Source organism: Meles meles, chromosome 4 (genome assembly GCF_922984935.1).
Source record: "Meles meles chromosome 4, mMelMel3.1 paternal haplotype, whole genome shotgun sequence".
Lineage (NCBI taxonomy): Eukaryota > Metazoa > Chordata > Mammalia > Carnivora > Mustelidae > Meles > Meles meles.
Genome location: NC_060069.1, coordinates 38,930,430 through 38,951,087, shown reverse-complemented (window position 1 = coordinate 38,951,087; position 20,658 = coordinate 38,930,430). Strand labels below are relative to the sequence as shown.

Below are 20,658 nucleotides of genomic sequence, written 5' to 3'. Positions count from 1 at the left end.
GTTTGTGCTCTCTCTCGCACTCTCTCTCAAATAAATAAAATCTTTTTAAAAAAAGAAATAAGATCAAAGTTTGGCTGAATAAATTGTCATTTTCTTGTGTTCACTGAATTTATCAATATTTCAGATTCTCCTTTAATACTTGCTTAGAAGCCATTATAGATGAAGACCTTTTTTTTTTTAATATTTATTTTTTTATTTTTATTTTTTTTAATTTATTTATTTTTATTTGTTTATTTACAGCATAACAGTGTTCATTGTTTTGGCATCACACCCAGTGCTCCATGCAGTACGTGCCCTCCCTATTACCCACCACCTGGTTCCTCAACCTCCCACCCCCCCCCCACCCCCCTGCCACCCCTTCATAACCCTCTGGTTGTTTTTCAGAGTCCATAGTCTCTCATGGTTCATCTCCCCTTCCAGTTTCCCTCAACTCCCTCTCCTCTCCATCTCCCCATGTCCTCCATGTTATTTGTTATGCTCCACAAATAAGTAAGACCATATGATACTTGACTCTCTCTGCTTGACTTATTTCGCTCAGCATAATTTCTTCCAGTCCCGTCCATGTTGCTACAAAAGTTGGGTATTCGTCCTTTAGATGAAGACCTTTTAAAGTAAAACATTTAAGGGACACCTCGTGTCTCAGTCACTTAGGTGTCTGCCTTCAGCTTAGGTCATGATCCCAGGATTCTGGGATCATGCCCCACATCTGACTCTGCTCAGTGGGGAGCCTGCTTCTCCCTCTCTCTCTCTGCCTGCTGCTTCCCCTGCTTGTGCTCTCTTTCTCCCTCTCACTCTGTCAAAATAAATAAAAACAAAGTCTTAAAAAAATAAAGTAGAACATTTATTTTATTACTTAAAGATGTGAATTAGAATTGACAACTTAGAGTAACTTCATTTGAGGTTATGCTTTGTATCATTATTATAAATGATTGATTGTTACCATGGGAGAGTGAATTAAAAGATTCAGATGGGGAAATTGAATCATTTACCTTCTTTGAAATATAAAAAAAATATTTTTCTTAATGGTAGTCTCTAGTAAATTATTTACTACATAAGTGTAAATTTTGTAGATTTATATACTTGGATTATTTGTGGTACGATGCCATTCAAGTCAATACTGGTTTTTATTTTCAAATTCTGTCATTTTTTTGATATATGAATAGGTGGTCATATAACTGTATATCAAATATTCTTTTAAATTTTTTGTGCCATTCTATTTCTTGAACTAAGTCTTATTTCTTGAAATTAGTTAGCAGTATTAAAATATGGAGGAGATCTTTTTGTTACATAAATGTTAGTTCCTTGCTATGCTATAGTACTAAGGTATGTCAGAATTTATTCGATAAACATTGAGCTCAGTCTTTGTCCACTAATCCTATATCCTGTTAGGAATCTTCTCAGAGTGTATAAATCCTCTCTTGCCTTTTTGCTTCTTTCTTGTTTCTTAGCATATGTTGTATCTTCATTGTAGATCTCTCTTACCATACTTATGGTGATTTACTTCCCAGGTTTTTTACCAGTCTTGTGCTATTAGATTTAATCAGTGAAGTTCCCTTAAAGGAAATTAACCAGAAATATGGATGCAGTCGCGGACAGATTCAGTCTTTACAACAGTCAGCTGCTGTTTATGCAGGTCAGTTAAACAAGGGTTTCCACATTTATTTGAGACTCTATGGTTTGAGATCAAGTTAAGATTACTTTTTTTTTTAAAATTCCATTTTATTTTAGGCTTCTCTAAAAGTGAGGGGATCATGGAAAGCTGTAATTGTCATCATAACACCTAAAACTATGGCATCCCTGGGTTTAGTTATCCTGCTCCAGAGGATTGGCAGCTAGTGGAGTAGCTGGACCTTTGTCCCCTTCTGTTGCTTAGCAACTGCTGACCATCCTCCTTTCTGTTTTTTTTTTTTTTCCAGTTTTCCCTGTTACAAGAAGAAATAGACACAAAGTTATCAACAGTTTCCCTTTTGTCATCAAGTTACTGGTTAATATTTGTTATTGACTAGGAGGATGGCAAATGGAGAGGGATTTCTGGATTTCTCTTGGACTGTTAAATATCTCTTCTCTAGGAAAGGACTGGTCTTTCCTTAATATATCTAAACTCCTATCTCTAAACAAGGCAAACAGGGAAGTTCTGGGTCTGATTTTACCAAGAAATCCTTATACGCCCTTAGGAAGGAAACCGTGGGCTGCTAGAAAAGTATGTGGTGTATATGTGTAAAAGGTTTCATTGTGAAGGTGTGTGCATATGTGAACATACTGAGGGAAAGATGGGAGGAGAAGGTCATAAAAAGGGAGAGATTCTTCAACTCATTGGCATGAAAGATCTCAAATTGCCTGTGGGGCTAATTTTCATAGGGAAGTGATTTTCTTAATGACTTGGCATTGGCTCTTCTGGCCTCTGTATTTCATGGGGAATAGCTATTGAGCTGGACAGCCTTTCCTTGAAAATATCAATGGGAACTTCCCTTTTTGTACTCCTCTCAGCACTTGAATATTTAAATCAGCTCTATTTTTCTGTAGTTGAAAGCGTCCCTCACCTGTTTTTAAGAGTTCTCTCTTCCTTAAAAGAAAGTAAGGGAGAAAGAATGAGAAGAATGAGGAGTGGGGGCTTTTTGTTTGTTTTGTGTTAACATGCTCTACCTCAGTTGTTTCAAATATAAAGTTCATGATTAAGAATAAATGAGATGACATTTAATGTGTTTAGCCCATCTGTTGACCAGTTAGCTAGGTTTTTAACATATGTCTACTATCCTGTTATTTACACTTTTTGACTCTTAAACTTTCCAATTCTGCAGGTAAACAAACAACACAACAAAACACAAGTAAATCTGAAGAAACAGAGGATTATCTATAAAGAATTTTAATTCAATAAATATTCTATGATTATTCTAGGGATGATTACAGTATTTTCCAACCGCCTGGGCTGGCACAACATGGAACTACTACTTTCTCAATTTCAGAAGCGTCTTACATTTGGCATCCAGAGGGAGCTATGTGACCTGATCCGGGTGTCCTTACTTAATGCACAGAGAGCCAGGTTCCTCTATGCTTCTGGTTTTCTTACTGTGGCAGATCTTGCCAGAGCAAATATTACGGAGGTGGAGACTGTTCTGAAAAATGCTGTTCCCTTTAAGAGGTAAGAAAGTCCCCCAAGTAGTTATTAAATGAAAGATCATTTTGTAAATAATAGATAGAAAACGTGGTAAAATATTTTTTGTTAGATAGTATCATGATGTACATGGTATCAGTAGAAGAAAATGAGACTGCTTTTTCTCCTTTCGAATTACTGACATTTTGTGTGTTTATGTATATTTTTAAAATTGAAGTATAGGTGAACCACAATATTTTATTAGTTACAGCTGTACAGTATAGTGATTTGAAAAGTCCGTATATTATGCTCTACTCAGCACAAGTGTAGCTACTATCTTTCACCATAAACTGCTATTGAATACCATTGACTATATTCCCCATACTGTACATTTTATCCCTGTGACTTAATCATTCAATAACTGAAAGCCTCTCTCACTCCCCTTCACTCATTTTGTCTATTGCCCTACCCCTCCCTCTGGCAACCATCAGTGTGTTCTCTGTATTTGTGGGCCTATTTTTGCTTTTAGTTTGTTTTGTTTTTTAGATTCCACATCTAAGTGAAATCCTATGGTATTTGTCTTTCTCAGTCTGACTTACTTCACTTGGCATAATACCCTCTAGTTTTACCCATGTTGTCAAAAATGGCAAGATCTCAAATTTTTTATGGTGGAATAATATTTCATCATAGATAGGGATCATTGATAGATATCATAGATAGATTGATCAATTGATCTTTATATGTTTGTTATCCATCATACATATATATTATCACATCTACATCCCTTTATCTATCCGTGGACACTTGGGTTTTTCCCATATCTTGGCTGTTGTAAATAATGCTGCAATAAACATTGAGGTGCATACATTTTTTCAAATTAGTGTTTTTGTTTTCTTTAGGTCAATATCCAGTAGTGGGATTACTGGATTATATGGTATTTTTATTTTAATTTAAAAAAATGCTGTTTTCCACAGTGGCTGGTCCAATTTACATTCCCACCAACAGTGCACAGGGGTTCTTTTTTCTCCACATCTTCACCAACATTTGTTTATTTCTTGTCTTTTTGATACTAGGTGTTCTGAAATGTGTAAGGTAATATCTCATTGTGGTTTTGGTTTGATTTCCTCAATGATTAGTGATGTCAAGTAACTTTTCATGTGTGTTTGCCATCATCTATATGTCTTCTTTGGAAAAAATGTCTATTTAGGTCCTCTGTCCATTTTTATTTTTTATTTATTTTTTTTTAAAGATTTTTAATTTATTTATTTTGACAGAGAGAGATCACAAGTAGACAGAGAGGCAGGAAGGGAGAGAGGTGGGGAAGCAGGCTCCCTGCTGAGCAGGGAGCCCGATGCGGGGCTCAATCCCAGGACTCTGGGATCATAACCTGAGCCAAAGGCAGAGGCTTTAACCCACTGAGCCACCCAGCCATCCCCTCTCTGTCCATTTTTAAAAAGATTATTTGTTTTTTTGGTGTTGAGTCATATAAATTCTTTATACTGTTAACCCGTTATTGGATATATCATTTGTGGATGTCTTCACCCATTTAATAGGTTACCTTTGCATTTTGTTGAGTCTTCCACTCACTGCGTAAAAGCTTTTTATTTTGATATAGTCCTAAAAGTTTAGTTTTGTTTTTGTTTCTCTTGTGAGAGGAGACATATGTAAAAAAATTTTGCTAAGGCCAATGTTAAAGAAATTACTACCTACATTTTCTTCTAGGAGTTTTATGGTTTTGGGTTTCACACTTACATCTTTAATCCATTTTGAATTTATTTTTGTATGGTGTAAGAAGTGATTCATTCCTTTGCATGTAGATGTCTAATTTCCCCTGCATCATAAATTGATGAGATGGTCATTTCCCATTGCATATTCTTACCTCCTTTGTCATAGATTAATTGACTATATAAGCATGGGTTTATTTTGGGCTCTGTATTCTGTTTCATTGATCTATATGTCTGTTTTTATGTCAGTACCATACTATTTTCATTACTACAGCTTTGTAGTTTATCTTGGAATCTAGGATTGTGATACCTCCAGCTTTGTTCTTTCTGAAGATTGTTTTGGGTATTTAGGGTGTTTTGTGGTTTCATTCAAATTTTAGTAGTATTTATTCTAGTTTTGTGAAAAATGCTATTGATATTTTGATAAGGATTGCATTGAATCTATAGAGTGTTTGGGTAGTATGGACATTTTAATCAATATTAATTTTTCCAATCCATGAGCATGGTAATATCTTTCCATTTGTTTTTGTTGTCTTCAATTTCTTTCATCTGTTTTTTATAGTTTTTGAGTACAAGTTTTTTGGCACAATTGTAAATGGTATTGTTTTCTTAATTTCTGCTTCTACTACATTGTTATTAGTATAAAAATGCAACATTTTTTGTCTTAATTTTGTATTCAACTTTACTGAATTTATTCTAATAACTTTTTAGTGGATCTTCAGGGTTTTCTATGTATAGTAGCATATCACCTACAAATGGTGATAGTTTTACTTCTTCCTTGACAGTTTTAGATGTCTTGTATTCCTTTTTTTGGTCTGATTGCTCTGGCTAGGCTTTCTAGCACTGCGTTGATAAAAGTAGGGAGAGCAGACACTCCTGTCTTTTTCCTGATTTCAGCTGAAAAGCTCTCAGTTTTTCACCATTGAGTATGTTAGCTGTGGATTTTTCACATGTGGCCTATATATTTTTTTTTTTAATTTTTATTTATTTTTTTTTTATTTGCTTATTTACAGCATAACAGTGTTCATTGTTTTGGCATCACACCCAGTGCTCCATGCAGTACGTGCCCTCCCTATTACCCACCACCTGGTTCCTCAACCTCCCACCCCCCCCCCTCCCGCCGCCCCTTCATAACCCTCTGGTTGTTTTTCAGAGTCCATAGTCTCTTATGGTTCATCTCCCCTTCCAGTTTCCCTCAACTCCCTCTCCTCTCCATCTCCCCATGTCCTCCATGTTATTTGTTATGCTCCACAAATAAGTGAGACCATATGATACTTGACTCTCTCTGCTTGACTTATTTCGCTCAGCATAATTTCTTCCAGTCCCGTCCATGTTGCTACAAAAGTTGGGTATTCGTCCTTTCTGATGGAGGCATAATACTCCATTGTGTATATGGACCACATCTTCCTTATCCATTCATCCGTTGAAGGGCATCTTGGTTCTTTCCACAGTTTGGCGACCGTAGCCATTGCTGCAATAAACATTGGGGTACAAATGGCCCTTCTTTTCACTCCATCTGTATCTTTGGGGTAAATACCCAGCAGTGCAATTGCAGGGTCATAGGGAAGCTCTATTCTTAATTTCTTCAGGAATCTCCACACTGTTCTCCAAAGTGGCTGCACTAACTTGCATTCCCACCAACAGTGTAAGAGGGTTCCCCTTTCTCCACATCCTCTCCAGCACACGTTGTTTCCTGTCTTGCTAATTTTGGCCATTCTAACTGGTGTTAGGTGGTATCTCAATGTTGTTTTTTTTTTACCCTCTTTATTTGCAGGTGATTATTATTTTTTTTTAATTTATTTATTTTTATTTGTTTATTTACAGCATAACAGTGTTCATTGTTTTGGCATCACACCCAGTGCTCCATGCAGTACGTGCCCTCCTCATTACCCACCACCTGGTCCCTCAACCTCCCTAGCCCCCACCCCCCCACCGCCCCTTCATAACCCTCTGGTTGTTTTTCAGAGTCCATAGTCTCTCATGGTTCATCTCCCCTTCCAGTTTCCCTCAACTCCCTCTCCTCTCCATCTCCCCATGTCCTCCATGTCATTTGTTATGCTCCACAAATAAGTGAGACCATATGATACTTGACTCTCTCTGCTTGACTTATTTCGCTCAGCATAATTTCTTCCAGTCCCGTCCATGTTGCTACAAAAGTTGGGTATTCGTCCTTTCTGATGGAAGCATAATACTCCATTGTGTATATGGACCACATCTTCCTTATCCATTCATCCGTTGAAGGGCATCTTGGTTCTTTCCACAGTTTGGCGACCGTAGCCATTGCTGCAATAAACATTGGGGTACAAATGGCCCTTCTTTTCACTCCATCTGTATCTTTGGGGTAAATACCCAGCAGTGCAATTGCAGGGTCATAGGGAAGCTCTATTCTTAATTTCTTCAGGAATCTCCACACTGTTCTCCAAAGTGGCTGCACTAACTTGCATTCCCACCAACAGTGTAAGAGGGTTCCCCTTTCTCCACATCCTCTCCAGCACACGTTGTTTCCTGTCTTGCTAATTTTGGCCATTCTAACTGGTGTCAGGTGGTATCTCAATGTGGTTTTAACTTGAATCTCCCTGATGGCTAGTGATGATGAACATTTTTTCATGTGTCTGATAGCCATTTGTATGTCTTCGTTGGAGAAGTGTCTGTTCATATCTTCTGCCCATTTTTTTGATATGATTATCTGTTTTGTGTGTGTTGAGTTTGAGAAGTTCTTTATAGATCCTGGATATCAACATTTTGTCTGTACTGTCATTTGCAAATATCTTCTCCCATTCCGTGGGTTGCCTCTTTGTTTTGTTGACTGTTTCCTTTGCTGTGCAGAAGCTTTTGATCTTGAGGAAGTCCCAAAAGTTCATTTTTGCTTTTGTTTCCTTGGCCTTTGGAGACATATCTTGAAAGAAGTTGCTGTGGCTGATATCGAAGAGGTTACTGCCTATGTTCTCCTCTAGGATTCTGATAGATTCCTGTCTCACGTTGAGGTCTTTTATCCATTTCGAGTTTATCTTTGTGTACAGTGTAAGAGAATGGTCGAGTTTCATTCTTCTACATATCGCTGTCCAGTTTTCCCAGCACCATTTATTGAAGAGACTGTCTTTTTTCCATTGAATATTTTTTCCTGTTTTGTAGAAGATTATTTGACCGTAGAGTTGAGGGTCCATATCTGGGCTCTCCACTCTGTTCCACTGGTCTATGTGTCTGTTTTTATGCCAGTACCACGCTGTCTTGGTGATCACAGCTTTGTAGTAAAGCTTGAAATCGGGTAACGTGATGCCGCCAGTTTTGTTTTTGTTTTTCAACATTTCCTTAGCAATTCGGGGTCTCTTCTGGCTCCATACAAATTTTAGGATTATTTGCTCCAGCTCTTTGAAAAATATTGGTGGAATTTTGATCGGAATGGCATTAAAAGTATAGATTGCTCTAGGCAGTATAGACATTTTAACAATGTTTATTCTTCCAATCCAAGAGCATGGAACAGTCTTCCATCTTTTTGTGTCTTCTTCAATTTCTTTCATGAGTGTTCTGTAGTTCCTCGAGTACAGGTCCTTTACTTCTTTGGTTAGGTTTATGCCCAGGTATCTTATGGTTTTTGGTGCTATAGTAAATGGAATCGATTCTCTAATTTCCCTTTCTGTATTTTCATTGTTAGTGTATAAGAAAGCCACTGATTTCTGTACATTGACTTTGTATCCTGCCACGTTACTGAATTGCTGTATGAGTTCTAGTAGTTTGGGGGTGGAGTCTTTGGGGTTTTCCATATAAAGAATCATGTCATCTGCGAAGAGAGAGAGTTTGACTTCTTTCTTGCCAATTTGGATACCTTTTATTTCTCTTTGTTGTCTGATTGCCGTTGCTAGAACTTCTAATACTATGTTGAACAAGAGTGGTGAGAGTGGGCATCCTTGTCGTGTTCCTGATCTCAACGGGAAGGCTGCAAGCTTTTTCCCATTGAGGATGATATTTGCTGTGGGTCTTTCATAGATAGATTTTATGAAGTTCAGGAATGTTCCCTCTATCCCTATACTTTGAAGCGTTTTCATCAGGAACGGATGCTGGATTTTGTCAAATGCTTTTTCTGCATCATCAATTGAGAGGACCATGTGGCTCTTCTCTCTTCTCTTATTGATGTGTTCTATCACACTGATTGATTTGCGAATGTTGAACCAACCTTGCAACCCAGGGATGAATCCCACCTGGTCATGGTGGATAATCTTTTTAATGTGCTGCTGGATCCTGTTTGCTAGGATCTTGTTGAGAATCTTTGCATCCATATTCATCAGTGATATTGGTCTGAAATTCTCCTTTTTGGTAGGGTCTTTGCCTGGTTTGGGGATCAGGGTAATGCTGGCTTCATAAAAAGAGTCTGGAAGTTTTCCTTCTGCTTCAATTTTTTGGAACAGCTTCAGGAGAATTGGGGTTATTTCTTCTTTGAAAGTTTGGTAGAATTCCCCAGGGAATCCGTCAGGTCCTGGGCTCTTGTTTTTTGGGAGGTTTTTGATCACTGCTTCAATCTCATTACTAGATATTGGTCTATTCAGGTTGTCAATTTCTTCCTGGTTCAATTTTGGGAGTTTGTAGCTTTCCAGGAATGCATCCATTTCATCTAGGTTGCTTAGCTTATTGGCATATAACTGTTGGTAATAATTTCTGAGGATTGTTTCTATTTCCTTGGTGTTAGTTGTGATCTCTCCCTTTTCATTCATCATTTTATTAATTTGGGCTTTCTCTCTTTTCTTTTGGATTAGTGTGGCCAATGGTTTATCGATCTTATTGATTCTCTCAAAAAACCAGCTTCTAGTTTCATTGATACGTTCTACTGTATCTCTCGTTTCTACCTCATTGATCTCTGCTCTAATCTTGATTATTTCCCTTCTTGCGTGTGGAGTTGGTTTGATTTGTTGTTGATTCTCCAGTTCTTTAAGGTGTAGAGACAGCTGGTGTATTCTGGATTTTTCAATGTTTTTGAGGGAGGCTTGGATGACTATGTATTTCCCCCTTAGAACCGCCTTTGCTGTATCCCATAGATTTTGGACCGAGGTGTCTTCATTCTCATTGGTTTCCATGAATTGTTTAAGTTCATCTTTGATCTCCTGGTTGATCCAAGCATTCTTAAGCAAGGTGGTCTTTAGCTTCCAGGTGTTTGAGTTCCTTCTGAACTTTTCCTTGTGATTGAGCTCACATGTGGCCTATATTATGTTGAGGTATGTTCTCTTTAAACTCACTTTATTGAGAGTTTTTATCATGAACTCATGCTGAATTTTATCAAATGGTTCTTTTGTGTCTATTGAGATAATCATATTATATTTGTCCTTTGTTGATTTGGCATATCATGTTGATTGATTTGTGAATATTGAATTAACCTTGCTTCCCCAGAGTAAATCCCATTCACTCATGGTTGATGATCCTTGTAATGTATTGTTGAATGATGTTTGTTAATATTTTGTTGAGGATTTTTGCATCTATATTTATCAGGAACATTGGCCTGTAAGGTTTTTTTTTTTGTTTTGTTTTTTTGGTTGTTTTTTTTTTTTTTTTGTAATGTTTTTAGTTTTGATATCAGGGTAATGCTGGCTTTGTAGAATGTATTTGGAAGTTTTCCTTTCACTTCTATTTTTTGGAATAGTTTGAGGAGAGTAGGTATTAACTCTTTTTTAAATGTTTGGTAGAACTCATCTGTGAAGTCGTTTGGTCGGGGACTTCTGTTTGTTCGAGTTTTTTTGATTACCAATTCAATTTCATTATTAGTAATAGGTATATTCAGCTGCTGTGTTTCTTTTTGATTCAGTTTGGGAAGATCGTACGTTTCTAAGAATTTATCCATTTCTTCTAGTTTGTCTAATTTGTTGACAAATAATTTTTTATAATATTCTCTTATAATTCTTTGTACTTCCATGTTGGTTATTAATTTCCCTCTTTCATATCTGATCTTATTTGTGTCCTCTTTTTCCTTGATGAGTCTGGCTAAAAACATCAGTTTTGTCTTTTCAAAGAACCAGCCCTTTGTATCTCTTCTAGTGTTTTTTAAGTCTCTATTTCATTTACTTCTACTCTGATCTTAATTTCCTTCCTTCTACTAACATTTACCTTGTTTGTTCTTTTTCTGTTTCTTTCAGGTGTACATTTAGATTGTTTATTTGGATATTTCTTGTTTCTTGAGGTCAGCCTGTATCGCTACGAATTTCTCTCTTAGAATTGTTTTCATTTTGTTCCAGAGGTTCTGGATTGTTGTCTTTTTATTTTCATTTGTCTTCATGTATCTTTTGATTTCCTTTGATTTCTTCACTGGGCCATTGGCTGTTTAGTAGTATGCTGTTTAGTCTCCACGTGTTTTTGTTTTTTCCAGGTTTTTTTTTCTTGTGATTGATTTCTAGTTTTATACTGTTGTGGTTAGAAGAGATGCTGATATGATTTTAATCTTAAATTTACTGGGACTTGTTTTATGGTCTAACGTGTGATCTATCCTGGAGAATACTCCATATGCATTTGAACTGAATGTGTGTTCTTTTGTTTTTGTATGGAATGCTCTACATATATCTGTTAAGTACATCTGGTCTAATGTGTCATTCAAAGTCACTATTTCCTTCTTTTTCTGTCTGCATGGTCTATCCATTGTTGTAAATGGGGTGTTATAGACCTGTACTATTATTGTATTACTGTCAATTTCTCTTGTACATGCCTGTTAATATTTGCTTTATGTATTTGGATGCTCTAATATTGGGTGCATAGATATTTACAAATGTTATATCCTCTTGTTGGATTAACCTTTTTATCATTATATAATGCCCTTCTTTGTGTCTTTTTATAGTCTTTGAAGTCTATTTTGTCTGGTATAAGTATTGCTACCCTGGCTTTTTTTTTTTTTTTTCCCTCCTGTTTTTATTTGCATTGCCTTTTTCCATGCTTTCACTTTTGGTCTCTGTATTTTTATAGATCTGAAGTGAGTCTTTTTTAGGCAGCCTACAACTGGGATTTTGTTGTTGTTGTTTGCTTGTTTTAAGCAGGCTTCACACCCAGGGTGAAGTCCAGTGCAGGACTTGAATTCACAATCCTGAAATCAAGACCTAAGCTGAGATCAAGAGTCAGATGCCTAACTGACTGAGCCATCCGGGTGCTCCATGGGTCTTGGGTTTTTTTTTTTTTTTTTTTTTTAAGGTTTTATTTATTTGAGACGAAGAACATGAGCCATGGAGGTGGGGGTGGCAGAGGGAGAGGGACAAGCAGACTCATTGCTGAGCAGGGAACCCAACACAGGGCTCAATCCCAGAACCTCAGGATCATGACCTGAGCTGAAGGTAGACACTTAACTGACTGATCCACTTATGTGCCCCTGGGTCTTATTTTTTTTTTTTTAAATTTTATTTCTTTAATTTATTTATTTGACGGAGAGAGAGAAAGTGAGTGAGTGAGCGAGCACAAGCAGGGGGAGTGGCAGACGGAGGGAGAGGGAGAAGCAGGCTACCCGCTAAGCAGAGAGCCTAATGTGGGGCTCAGTGCCAGGACCCTGGGATCATGACCTGAGCCGAAGGCAGATGCTTAACCAAGTCACCCAGGTGTCCTGGATCTTATTTTTTTAATCTGTTCTACCACCCTCTCTCTTTTTTTTTTTTTTTAAGATTTTTATTTATTTTGAGAGAGACAGAGTGAGAGAGAGGATGAGAGGGGAGATAAGAGGGAGAAGCAGATTCCCCATGGAGCTGGGAGCCCAACGTGGGACTCGATCCCAGGACTCTGGGACCATGACCTGAGCCAAAGGCAGTTGCTTAAGCAATTGAGTCACCCAGGCACCCCACCCTGTCTCTTTTGATGGGACATTAGACCTACCTGTACATTTCAAGTAATTATTGATAGGTATATATTTATTACCCTTTTGTTAATTATTTTCTTGTTGTTTTTATAGTTCTTTGTTTCTTTCTTTTGTTATCTTTCCTTTGATGACTTTCTGTTGTGTTATGTTGATTGTCTTTATTTGTTGTGTAACTATTACAGATTTGGAGTTTGTCTTTACAATGTGGTTCATATATAACATTTTAAATATGTGACAGTCTATATTAAGTCAGTGGTGACTTAAGCTTGAACAAATTCTAAAAGAAATTTCTTTTATTCCCCGTTCCTGACATTTTTGTATATATTATCATATTTTATATCTTTTTATTCAAATTTCTTACTTTTGATTATGGCCTTTTCTTTTTCACTTGAAGAAGTCCCTTTAACATTTCTTGTAAGACTAGCTTAGTGATGATGAACTCCTTTAACTTTTGTGTTTTGGGGAAACTCTTTATCTTTCCTTCTGTTGTGAATGATAAGCTTGTCACAGAGAGTGTTCTTGATTTTGGGTCCCCCCATCCCTTCAGCTCTTTGAATATAGCATGCCACTCTATTCTGGCCTGCAACATTTCTGCTGAAAAATCTTTTCATAGCCTTAAGTGGTTTCCTGTGTATGTAACTTTTTGCTTCTCCTTGCTCTTTTTAGACTTTTTTCTTTATCTTTAACCTTTGACATTCTAATTATGTATGTCATGGTGTGGAACTTCTTAGGTTCATCTTGTTTGGAATTCTGTATCCTTCTTGAACCTGTTTCCCCAGGTTAAGGAATTTTTCAGCTATCATATCTTCGAATAAGTTTTCTCCCCTTTTCTTTCTCTATTCTCTTCTGGGACCCCCATAATGCAAATGTTTGTTCACTTGATGTCATCCTAGAGATTGCTTAACTTATCCTCATTGAAATTTCTTTTTCTATTTGCTGTTCAGCTTGAGTGCTTTCTATTATCTTGTCTTCTAGATTGCTGCTCATTTCTTCTCATCCCCTAATCTATTGTTTTTTATTTATTTATTTATTTATTTATTTATTTATTTTTATTTGTTTATTTACAGCATAACAGTGTTCATTGTTTTGGCATCACCCCTAATCTATTGTTGATTCCCTCTAGTGTATTTTTCATATCAGTATATTCTTTAATTTTGATTGGTTCTTTCTCATATTTTGTATCTCTGTTGAAATTTTCACTGAGTTCTTCCACTCTTGTCTCCAGTCCAGTGAGCATCTTTAGGATCATTACTTAAATAAACTTTATCAAGTGCATTGTTTCTCTTTGTTTCATATAGTTCTTTTTCTAAGACTTTGTCTTGTTCTTCTGTTTGGAGCATATTCCTCTATCTCCCCATTTTGCTTGATTTTCTGTTTGTTCCTTTGAATTGAATAGAACAGATACTTCTGAACTTAAAGAAAGGTATGATGTATGGTCATTCCTTTATAGTCTTTGTGTGCCTAATAACTTTGGCTGGCTGGCTGGAACTGTGGCTGCCACTGGCATGGAGTCCCAGGTACTCCTTGTTTGGGCTGCCCTGGTAGCAATGACTGGAACTGAAGTGGACTTGGGTCAGGTGATCTCAGGGCTCTCTGGAAGTGGGGGAGGGGGGTCTGGCAAGACAGCAAAAACTGAAGTTGGTGCAGGCCGGGGCAGTCCCTGGGCTCTTTATACAGAGAACATCCTGGCAGGATAGCTGAAATGAGCATAGGCCAGGGTTGTTCAGGAGCTCTCTACCCAACAGGGTTCACTGGGAGGACAGCTGAAACTGAAGTGGGTGCAAGCTGGGTGTTCTGGGGGGCTCCACACAAGGGGTACCCATACAGGGTTACTGGAACTAAGTTGGGTGTGGGTCAGGGATTCTTGGAACACTCTGGGCTGGATGAGTATTAGCAAACTATCTAGAGCTAAAGTAGTATGGGCCTGGGTCTGGGCTACTTTGCTCCTGGGTGTGCCACTTTGCTGCATCAGCTGGAGCTGTAGTGAGTACTGACTAGGGATGTCCTCCTGGTAGGTGCCACACAGGTGCTGCCTTGGTAGGAGGGCTGGGGCTGATGTGGGCTAAGGTTTGGGGTTCATTGAGGTAGTAGGCCAGCTAGTATACCCAGACCCTGCTTCTGTCTTGCTCTCAAGGTGGAGGGGGAGCATAAACTGTGAAACTTGCAAACCCCATGACCTGGAAAGAGTTCCAGCAGATCCTCCACCATTTGGCAAAATTCTAAGTGTAGTTTCTTTATGTTTTAGCTGCTCTTTGTACTTCTGTATTATGCTGTGATTATACCTCTTCCGAATACTCAGAACTTTGTTAAGATTTTTTTTTAAGATTTTATTTATTTGACAGACAGATCACAAGTAGGCAGAGAGGCAGGCAGAGAGAGAGGAGGAAGCAGGCTCCCTGCTGAGCAGAGAGCCTGATGTGGGGCTCGATCCCAGGACTTGGAGATCATGACCCGAGCCAAAGGCAGAGGCTTTAACCTACTGAGCCACCCAGGTGCCCCTACCCAGAACTTTATTGATCAAAATTACTTATATCAGTATTAGGACAAACCAATACTACATACTTCTTCATGTGACACAGTGAGAAAAACACAGCATTACTTCTGTAGTATTCTTATCAAAAATGTCTAAAATAAATTTAATTATAAGGAAATATTAGACACACCTAAATTGGGAGGCATTGTACAAAATAATTGACTAGGCCGCATTGGGCTCTCTGCTCAACAGGGAGCCTGCTTCCTCCTCTCTCTCTCTGCCTGCCTCTCTGCCTACTTGTGATCTCTGTCTGTCAAATAAATAAATAAAATCTTAAAACAAAACAAAACAAAATAATTAACTAGTACTCTTCAAAAATATCAAGATCATGAAAAACAAAGACTGAGGAACTATTTCTAATTAAAGGAAGAAAAAGAGACATGAAAACTAAATGGACCACCTTATTCTAGATTGGATTAGAAAAGGGTCATAAGTGGGACAGTTGGTGAAATTTGAATAAGATGTGTAAATTAGATATAGCATTGGATTAATGTTAATTTTCTAAATGGAAACTGGTGTCTGGCACCTGGCTACCCTTTCCTTTTAGTACTTGGTACTTAAGAGCTAGAAAGCCCAGTTAGCCTTTTGATTGTCTCAGTTTGCTATTAACAACAATTCACAATGAATTACCTCTGCATATGTATTTTCATATTTTTGGTAATGTTTCCTCAGAGTAAATTCCTGCATGGGATTTTAAAAGTTAAGGGCTTATGGCACTTTATTAGATTCCAGATTGCCCTGCAGTTTACATTCTCACTAATCTATTACCCCATAGCCTTGCCAACAGAATCCATTTTGTTAGAGGTTTTCATTTTATCAGTCTGTTAGATGAGAAATTGTATCTCAGCATGGTTTAAGTGTGCATTTCTTCACTTGTGAGTGATGGTAGAAATGTTTTCATATGTTTCAGAATTTTTTTTTTCTTGGTATCTTTGTGAATTATCTGGTTATGTCTTTTCCTATGTTTCTACTGGGTTTGGTCTTTTCCCCTTCCCTTTTATAGAATCTTTTCAAAATTGATTGGAGTATTTAGCTGCTTTTATACATATATTGCAAATATTTTCACAAAATTTATGAATTGTCTTTTGACTTTCATTGCATTGTTTTTGCCATGCAGAATTTTAATTTTTTATTGATTTTTAAAATCAATCTTTTTTCTTTCTTTCTTTCTTTCTTTCTTTTTTCTACCCTTGAATTATCATAAAAAATTTTGTACTGAGATTTTAAAAAAAATTCATTCATGTTTTCTTCTAGTATTTATAGATTTTAGTTTAGATTCTTGATGCATTTAGAATTTAATTTTGTGTATGGTGTGAAGTCTGGTTCTAATTTCATTTTATATTTTTATTAAAAATGTTTATCTTTGTTTTAGTAATTTGAGATGCTATCTTTATTATATACAAAATATCCACAAATAATTAGGTTTATTTCTGGACTTTCTATTCTACTTACTATTCTTTTTGTCAATTCATGAGCAAGTACCATATTTTTAATTATAAAGGCTTTATATATGTTTTAATCTCAGATAAGGCACTTTCTCACATAGTTTTTCAACATTTTTCTGGCTATTCTGTATATTTGCCCATAAGAAAGTTAAAGTGTTTGTTGATATTTTATTGGGATTGGATTGAAATGAAACTCAGAATCAACATCTTTATATTGTTTTGTCAACCTATCCAAGGATAGGTAACATCTTTGATTTTGATATAGTTTTGTGATTTTTCAAGAGTTTTCAAAACATTTCCTCAAGAAAGTTTTGAGAAGTTTTAGGTTTTGCTCACACAGGTTTTTTACATTTCTCGTTAAGTTTGTTACTAAATCTTTAGTGTTATTTTAATTGGTGGCTTTCTTCTATGATGTCTTCTACATAGTTATTATTTGAGAATGTGAAGACTTTTCATATATTTTTTACCCTATTTTTAGAACTCTTATTGTTTGAATTATTTTTGTCATTGATTCTCTAGAATATTCCAGGTGTATTATTGTATCATGGCAAATAGCTATTTTACTTCTTCTTTAAGAATTCACATGCTTAAAAAAAAAACAAAAAACAAACAAACAAAAAAACAAACAAACAAAAAAAAAAGAATTCACATGCTTGGGGGAGACAAACCGTAAGAGACTCGTAATCTCACAAAACAAACTGAGGGTTGCCGGGGGTGGGGGGGGTAGGGAGAGGGTGGGGGGGGGTAGGGAGAGGGTGGGGGGGGTTATGGACATTGGAGAAGGTATGTACTATGGCGAGTGCTGTGAAATGTGTAAACCTGCCGGGGGTGGGGGGGCTAGGGAGAGGGTGGGGGGGGGTTATGGACATTGGAGAAGGTATGTACTATGGCGAGTGCTGTGAAATGTGTAAACCTGACTATTCACAGACCCGTAGCCCTGGGGCTAATAATACATTATATGTTAATTTAAAAAATTTAAAAATTAAAAAAAATATACTGAAACATAAAAAAAAAATCACGTGCTTTTAATTGTTTTCGCTTAATTGCATTAGCTGATACCTCTAATATGTAGTAGTATTAAGGATGGTGGTAATAGACAGTGGGCATTTTTGCTTTGTTTGGGATCTTAGAGGAAATGCCTCTGATGTTACTTTAGGAGGGTATTGTCTTCAGGACTATGATGTGTGTGTATATATGTAGGTTTATATGTATGTATTATCATTTTAAGAAAATGTCCATTAAATGAAATGTCCTTGAGTACTTATATCATGATTGGGTATTGAATTTTGTCAAAGAATTTTTTAGTATCTGCGGAGATGTTGATAGGGTTTTTCTCCTGTTTTACCTATTAACGCATACATTATATTGATAGGTTTCCTAACACTGAATCAATCATATGTTCCAAAATTTGGTCATCTTATTTTATTACATGATGTTGGTTTCTGTTTGCTAATGTTTACAATAGTTACTTTTGCACTGTTATTTATAAATAAAAATGGTCTATATTTTTCTTGCATTGTGTGTTTTTTTGCACTATCTTTATTCAAGTTTTGGCATCAGACTTTCTTCATAAAAAAGAATTATGAAGTGGTTTTTGTTTTCAGTGCTTTGCAGTAATTTATAGAGTCGTGAGACCAGTAGAAGGTTTGATATGTTTACTGTATGAAACTATCTTGGATGGTTAGTTCTCGATCATTTTGTCTGTTTCATTATTTTCAGAAATTAGTCTCTCTAAGCTTTCTATCTCTAGGGTCAATTTTAGTAATCTGTATTTCCCTAGGAAATTACTGTTTCATCTGGATTTTCAAATATATTTTTATAGAGATTTATTTGTAAGTTAGTTTCTTCGGAATTTTAAGTATTTTTTTCTTTTTCAATAGTTATTCCTTCTATGTAATTTTCTGTTTTATGAATTTCTACTTTATGATTTTTCTTAATCAGATTAGCTGGTGGCTTATCTACTTTTGAAATTCTTTAAAAATCTAGGATCTTGTTTTATTAGGTCTGTTTTTTTAATGTTAATGATATATTTTATTTAAACCAATAAATCCCAAATATTGGCATTTCAACTTGTAATCAATATAAAAAATCAATGAGATATTTTACAGTCCTTTTTATACTTAGAAGAAATGGATGTATTTGAAACTTGCAACACCTATCGATTCAGAAGCTCTACTTAAATTAGAAAAATAAATCTATATTTAGAGTTAATGTAACATATGGTTGAGGCAAATAATTTCAAATAACCTAAAGTTTGACCAAAAATGGAATAGAGCATAAAAATAATTTATCTTTAAAATTTGTTTTTATAAAACCTAGTTTTTTAGAATAATTTAGCTTTAAAGCAAACTGTACCAGTTTTAAAATTATATCCATGTTAATTAAATTCACCAACTCATGTCAACTCTCTATTACTAAATTTGAGTTCTAATGAGTGCTACATAAATTTGAAAGAATCTTTAAATTTATCAGTATCAACAAAATGTTCTAGGGAAATGTTATAGTTTCTGCAGCTCCCCATCATAAAATGCTATCAGTTATAATTAAAGTCTTCTTCACATAGAGTCATATTAGGAAAAAATGTGCAAAATTACTATTGATCTATATTATGAAAAGTTTAAATTTTGATATAAACTCTTGCATTGCTTAGCTAAGTAACAAACTTTTTCCCCCCTTACATCTTCAAATTCAATCTTTTATGTGCAGTGGAATATTGGAGAGAAAAAATAAACATGACAGTATTTTTTTGACAACTTTTTTTTTTGATTCTTGAATATTTGGCAACCATTCCTTTTTTTTTAAATTAACATATAATTATTAGGACTAGAGGTACAGGTCTGTGAATTATCAGGCTTACACACTTCAGAGCACTCACCATAGCACATACCCTCCCTAATGTCCAAAATCCAACCACCCTCTCCCTACCGCCCTCCCCCTGGAAATCCTTAGTTTGTTTTGTGAGATAAGAGTCTCTTATGGTTTGTCTCCCTCCCAATCCCAGTTTGTTTCATTTTTTCCTTCCATACCTCCCAAGCCCCCCACTTTGCCTCTTAAATTCCTCATCTCAGTGAGATCATATGATAGTTGTCTTTCTCCGATTGACTTATTTCGCACCCTCTAGTTCCATCCATGTGGTTGCAGATGGCAAGATTTCATTTCTTTTGATGGCTGCATAATATTCCATTGTGTGTGTGTATATATATATCACCTCTTCTTTATCCATTCATCTGTCGCTGAACATTTAGGTTCTTTCCATAGTTTGGTTATTGTGGACATTGCTGCTATAAACATTCAGGTGCACGTGCCGCTTTGTATCACTACATTTGTATCCTTAGGGTAAAGACCCAGTAGTGCGATTGCTGATTTGTAGAGTAGCTCTATTATCAACTTTTTGAGTTGATAATGCTGTTTTCAAGCATGGCTGCACCAGTTTGCAATCCTACCAATAGTGTAAGAGGTTTCCTGTTTCTCCGCATCCTCACCAACATCTGTCATTTCCTGACTTGTTAATTTTAGCCATTCTGACTGCTGTGAGGTGGTATCTCATTGTGGTTTTGATTTGCATTTCCCTGATGCCGAGTGACGTGGAGCAGTTTTTCATGTGTCTGTTGGCCATCTGGATGTCTTCTTTGCAGAAATGTCTCTTCAAGTCATCTGCCCATTTCTTAATTGGATTATTTGTTCTTCGGGTGTTGAGTTTGATAAGTTCTTTATAGATTTTTGGATACTAGCCCTTTATCTGATATGTCATTTGCAAATATCTTCTCCCATTCTGTCAATTGTCTTTTGGTTCTGTTGACTGTTTCTTTTGCTATGCCAAAGTTTTGATCTTGATGAGGTCCCAATAGTTCATTTTTGCCCTTGCTTCCCTTGCCTTTGGCAATGTTTCTAGGAAGAAGTTGCTGTGTCTGAGGTCATAGAGGTTGCTGCCTCAAGGATTTTGATGGACTCCTGTCTCACATTGAGGTCCTTCACCCATTTTGAGTCTATTTTTGTGTGTAGTGTAAGGAAATGGTCCATTTTCATTCTTCTGCGTGTGGCTGTCTACTTTTCCCAAC

General features: G+C 36.4%; 1 protein-coding gene across 3 annotated transcripts in view; it reads left to right on the top strand.

The window, feature by feature from the left end:
• Nucleotides 1-20,658, top strand: part of POLQ (DNA polymerase theta) — a 158,364-nt gene that overhangs the window by 41,267 nt on the left and 96,439 nt on the right. For all 3 annotated transcript variants that reach the window (XM_046001419.1, XM_046001420.1, XM_046001421.1), the window contains 2 exons: nt 1,509-1,633; nt 2,896-3,139. In XM_046001419.1, the coding sequence (XP_045857375.1) occupies nt 1,509-1,633; nt 2,896-3,139 (369 nt within the window). The remainder of the gene's footprint in view (nt 1-1,508; nt 1,634-2,895; nt 3,140-20,658) is intronic.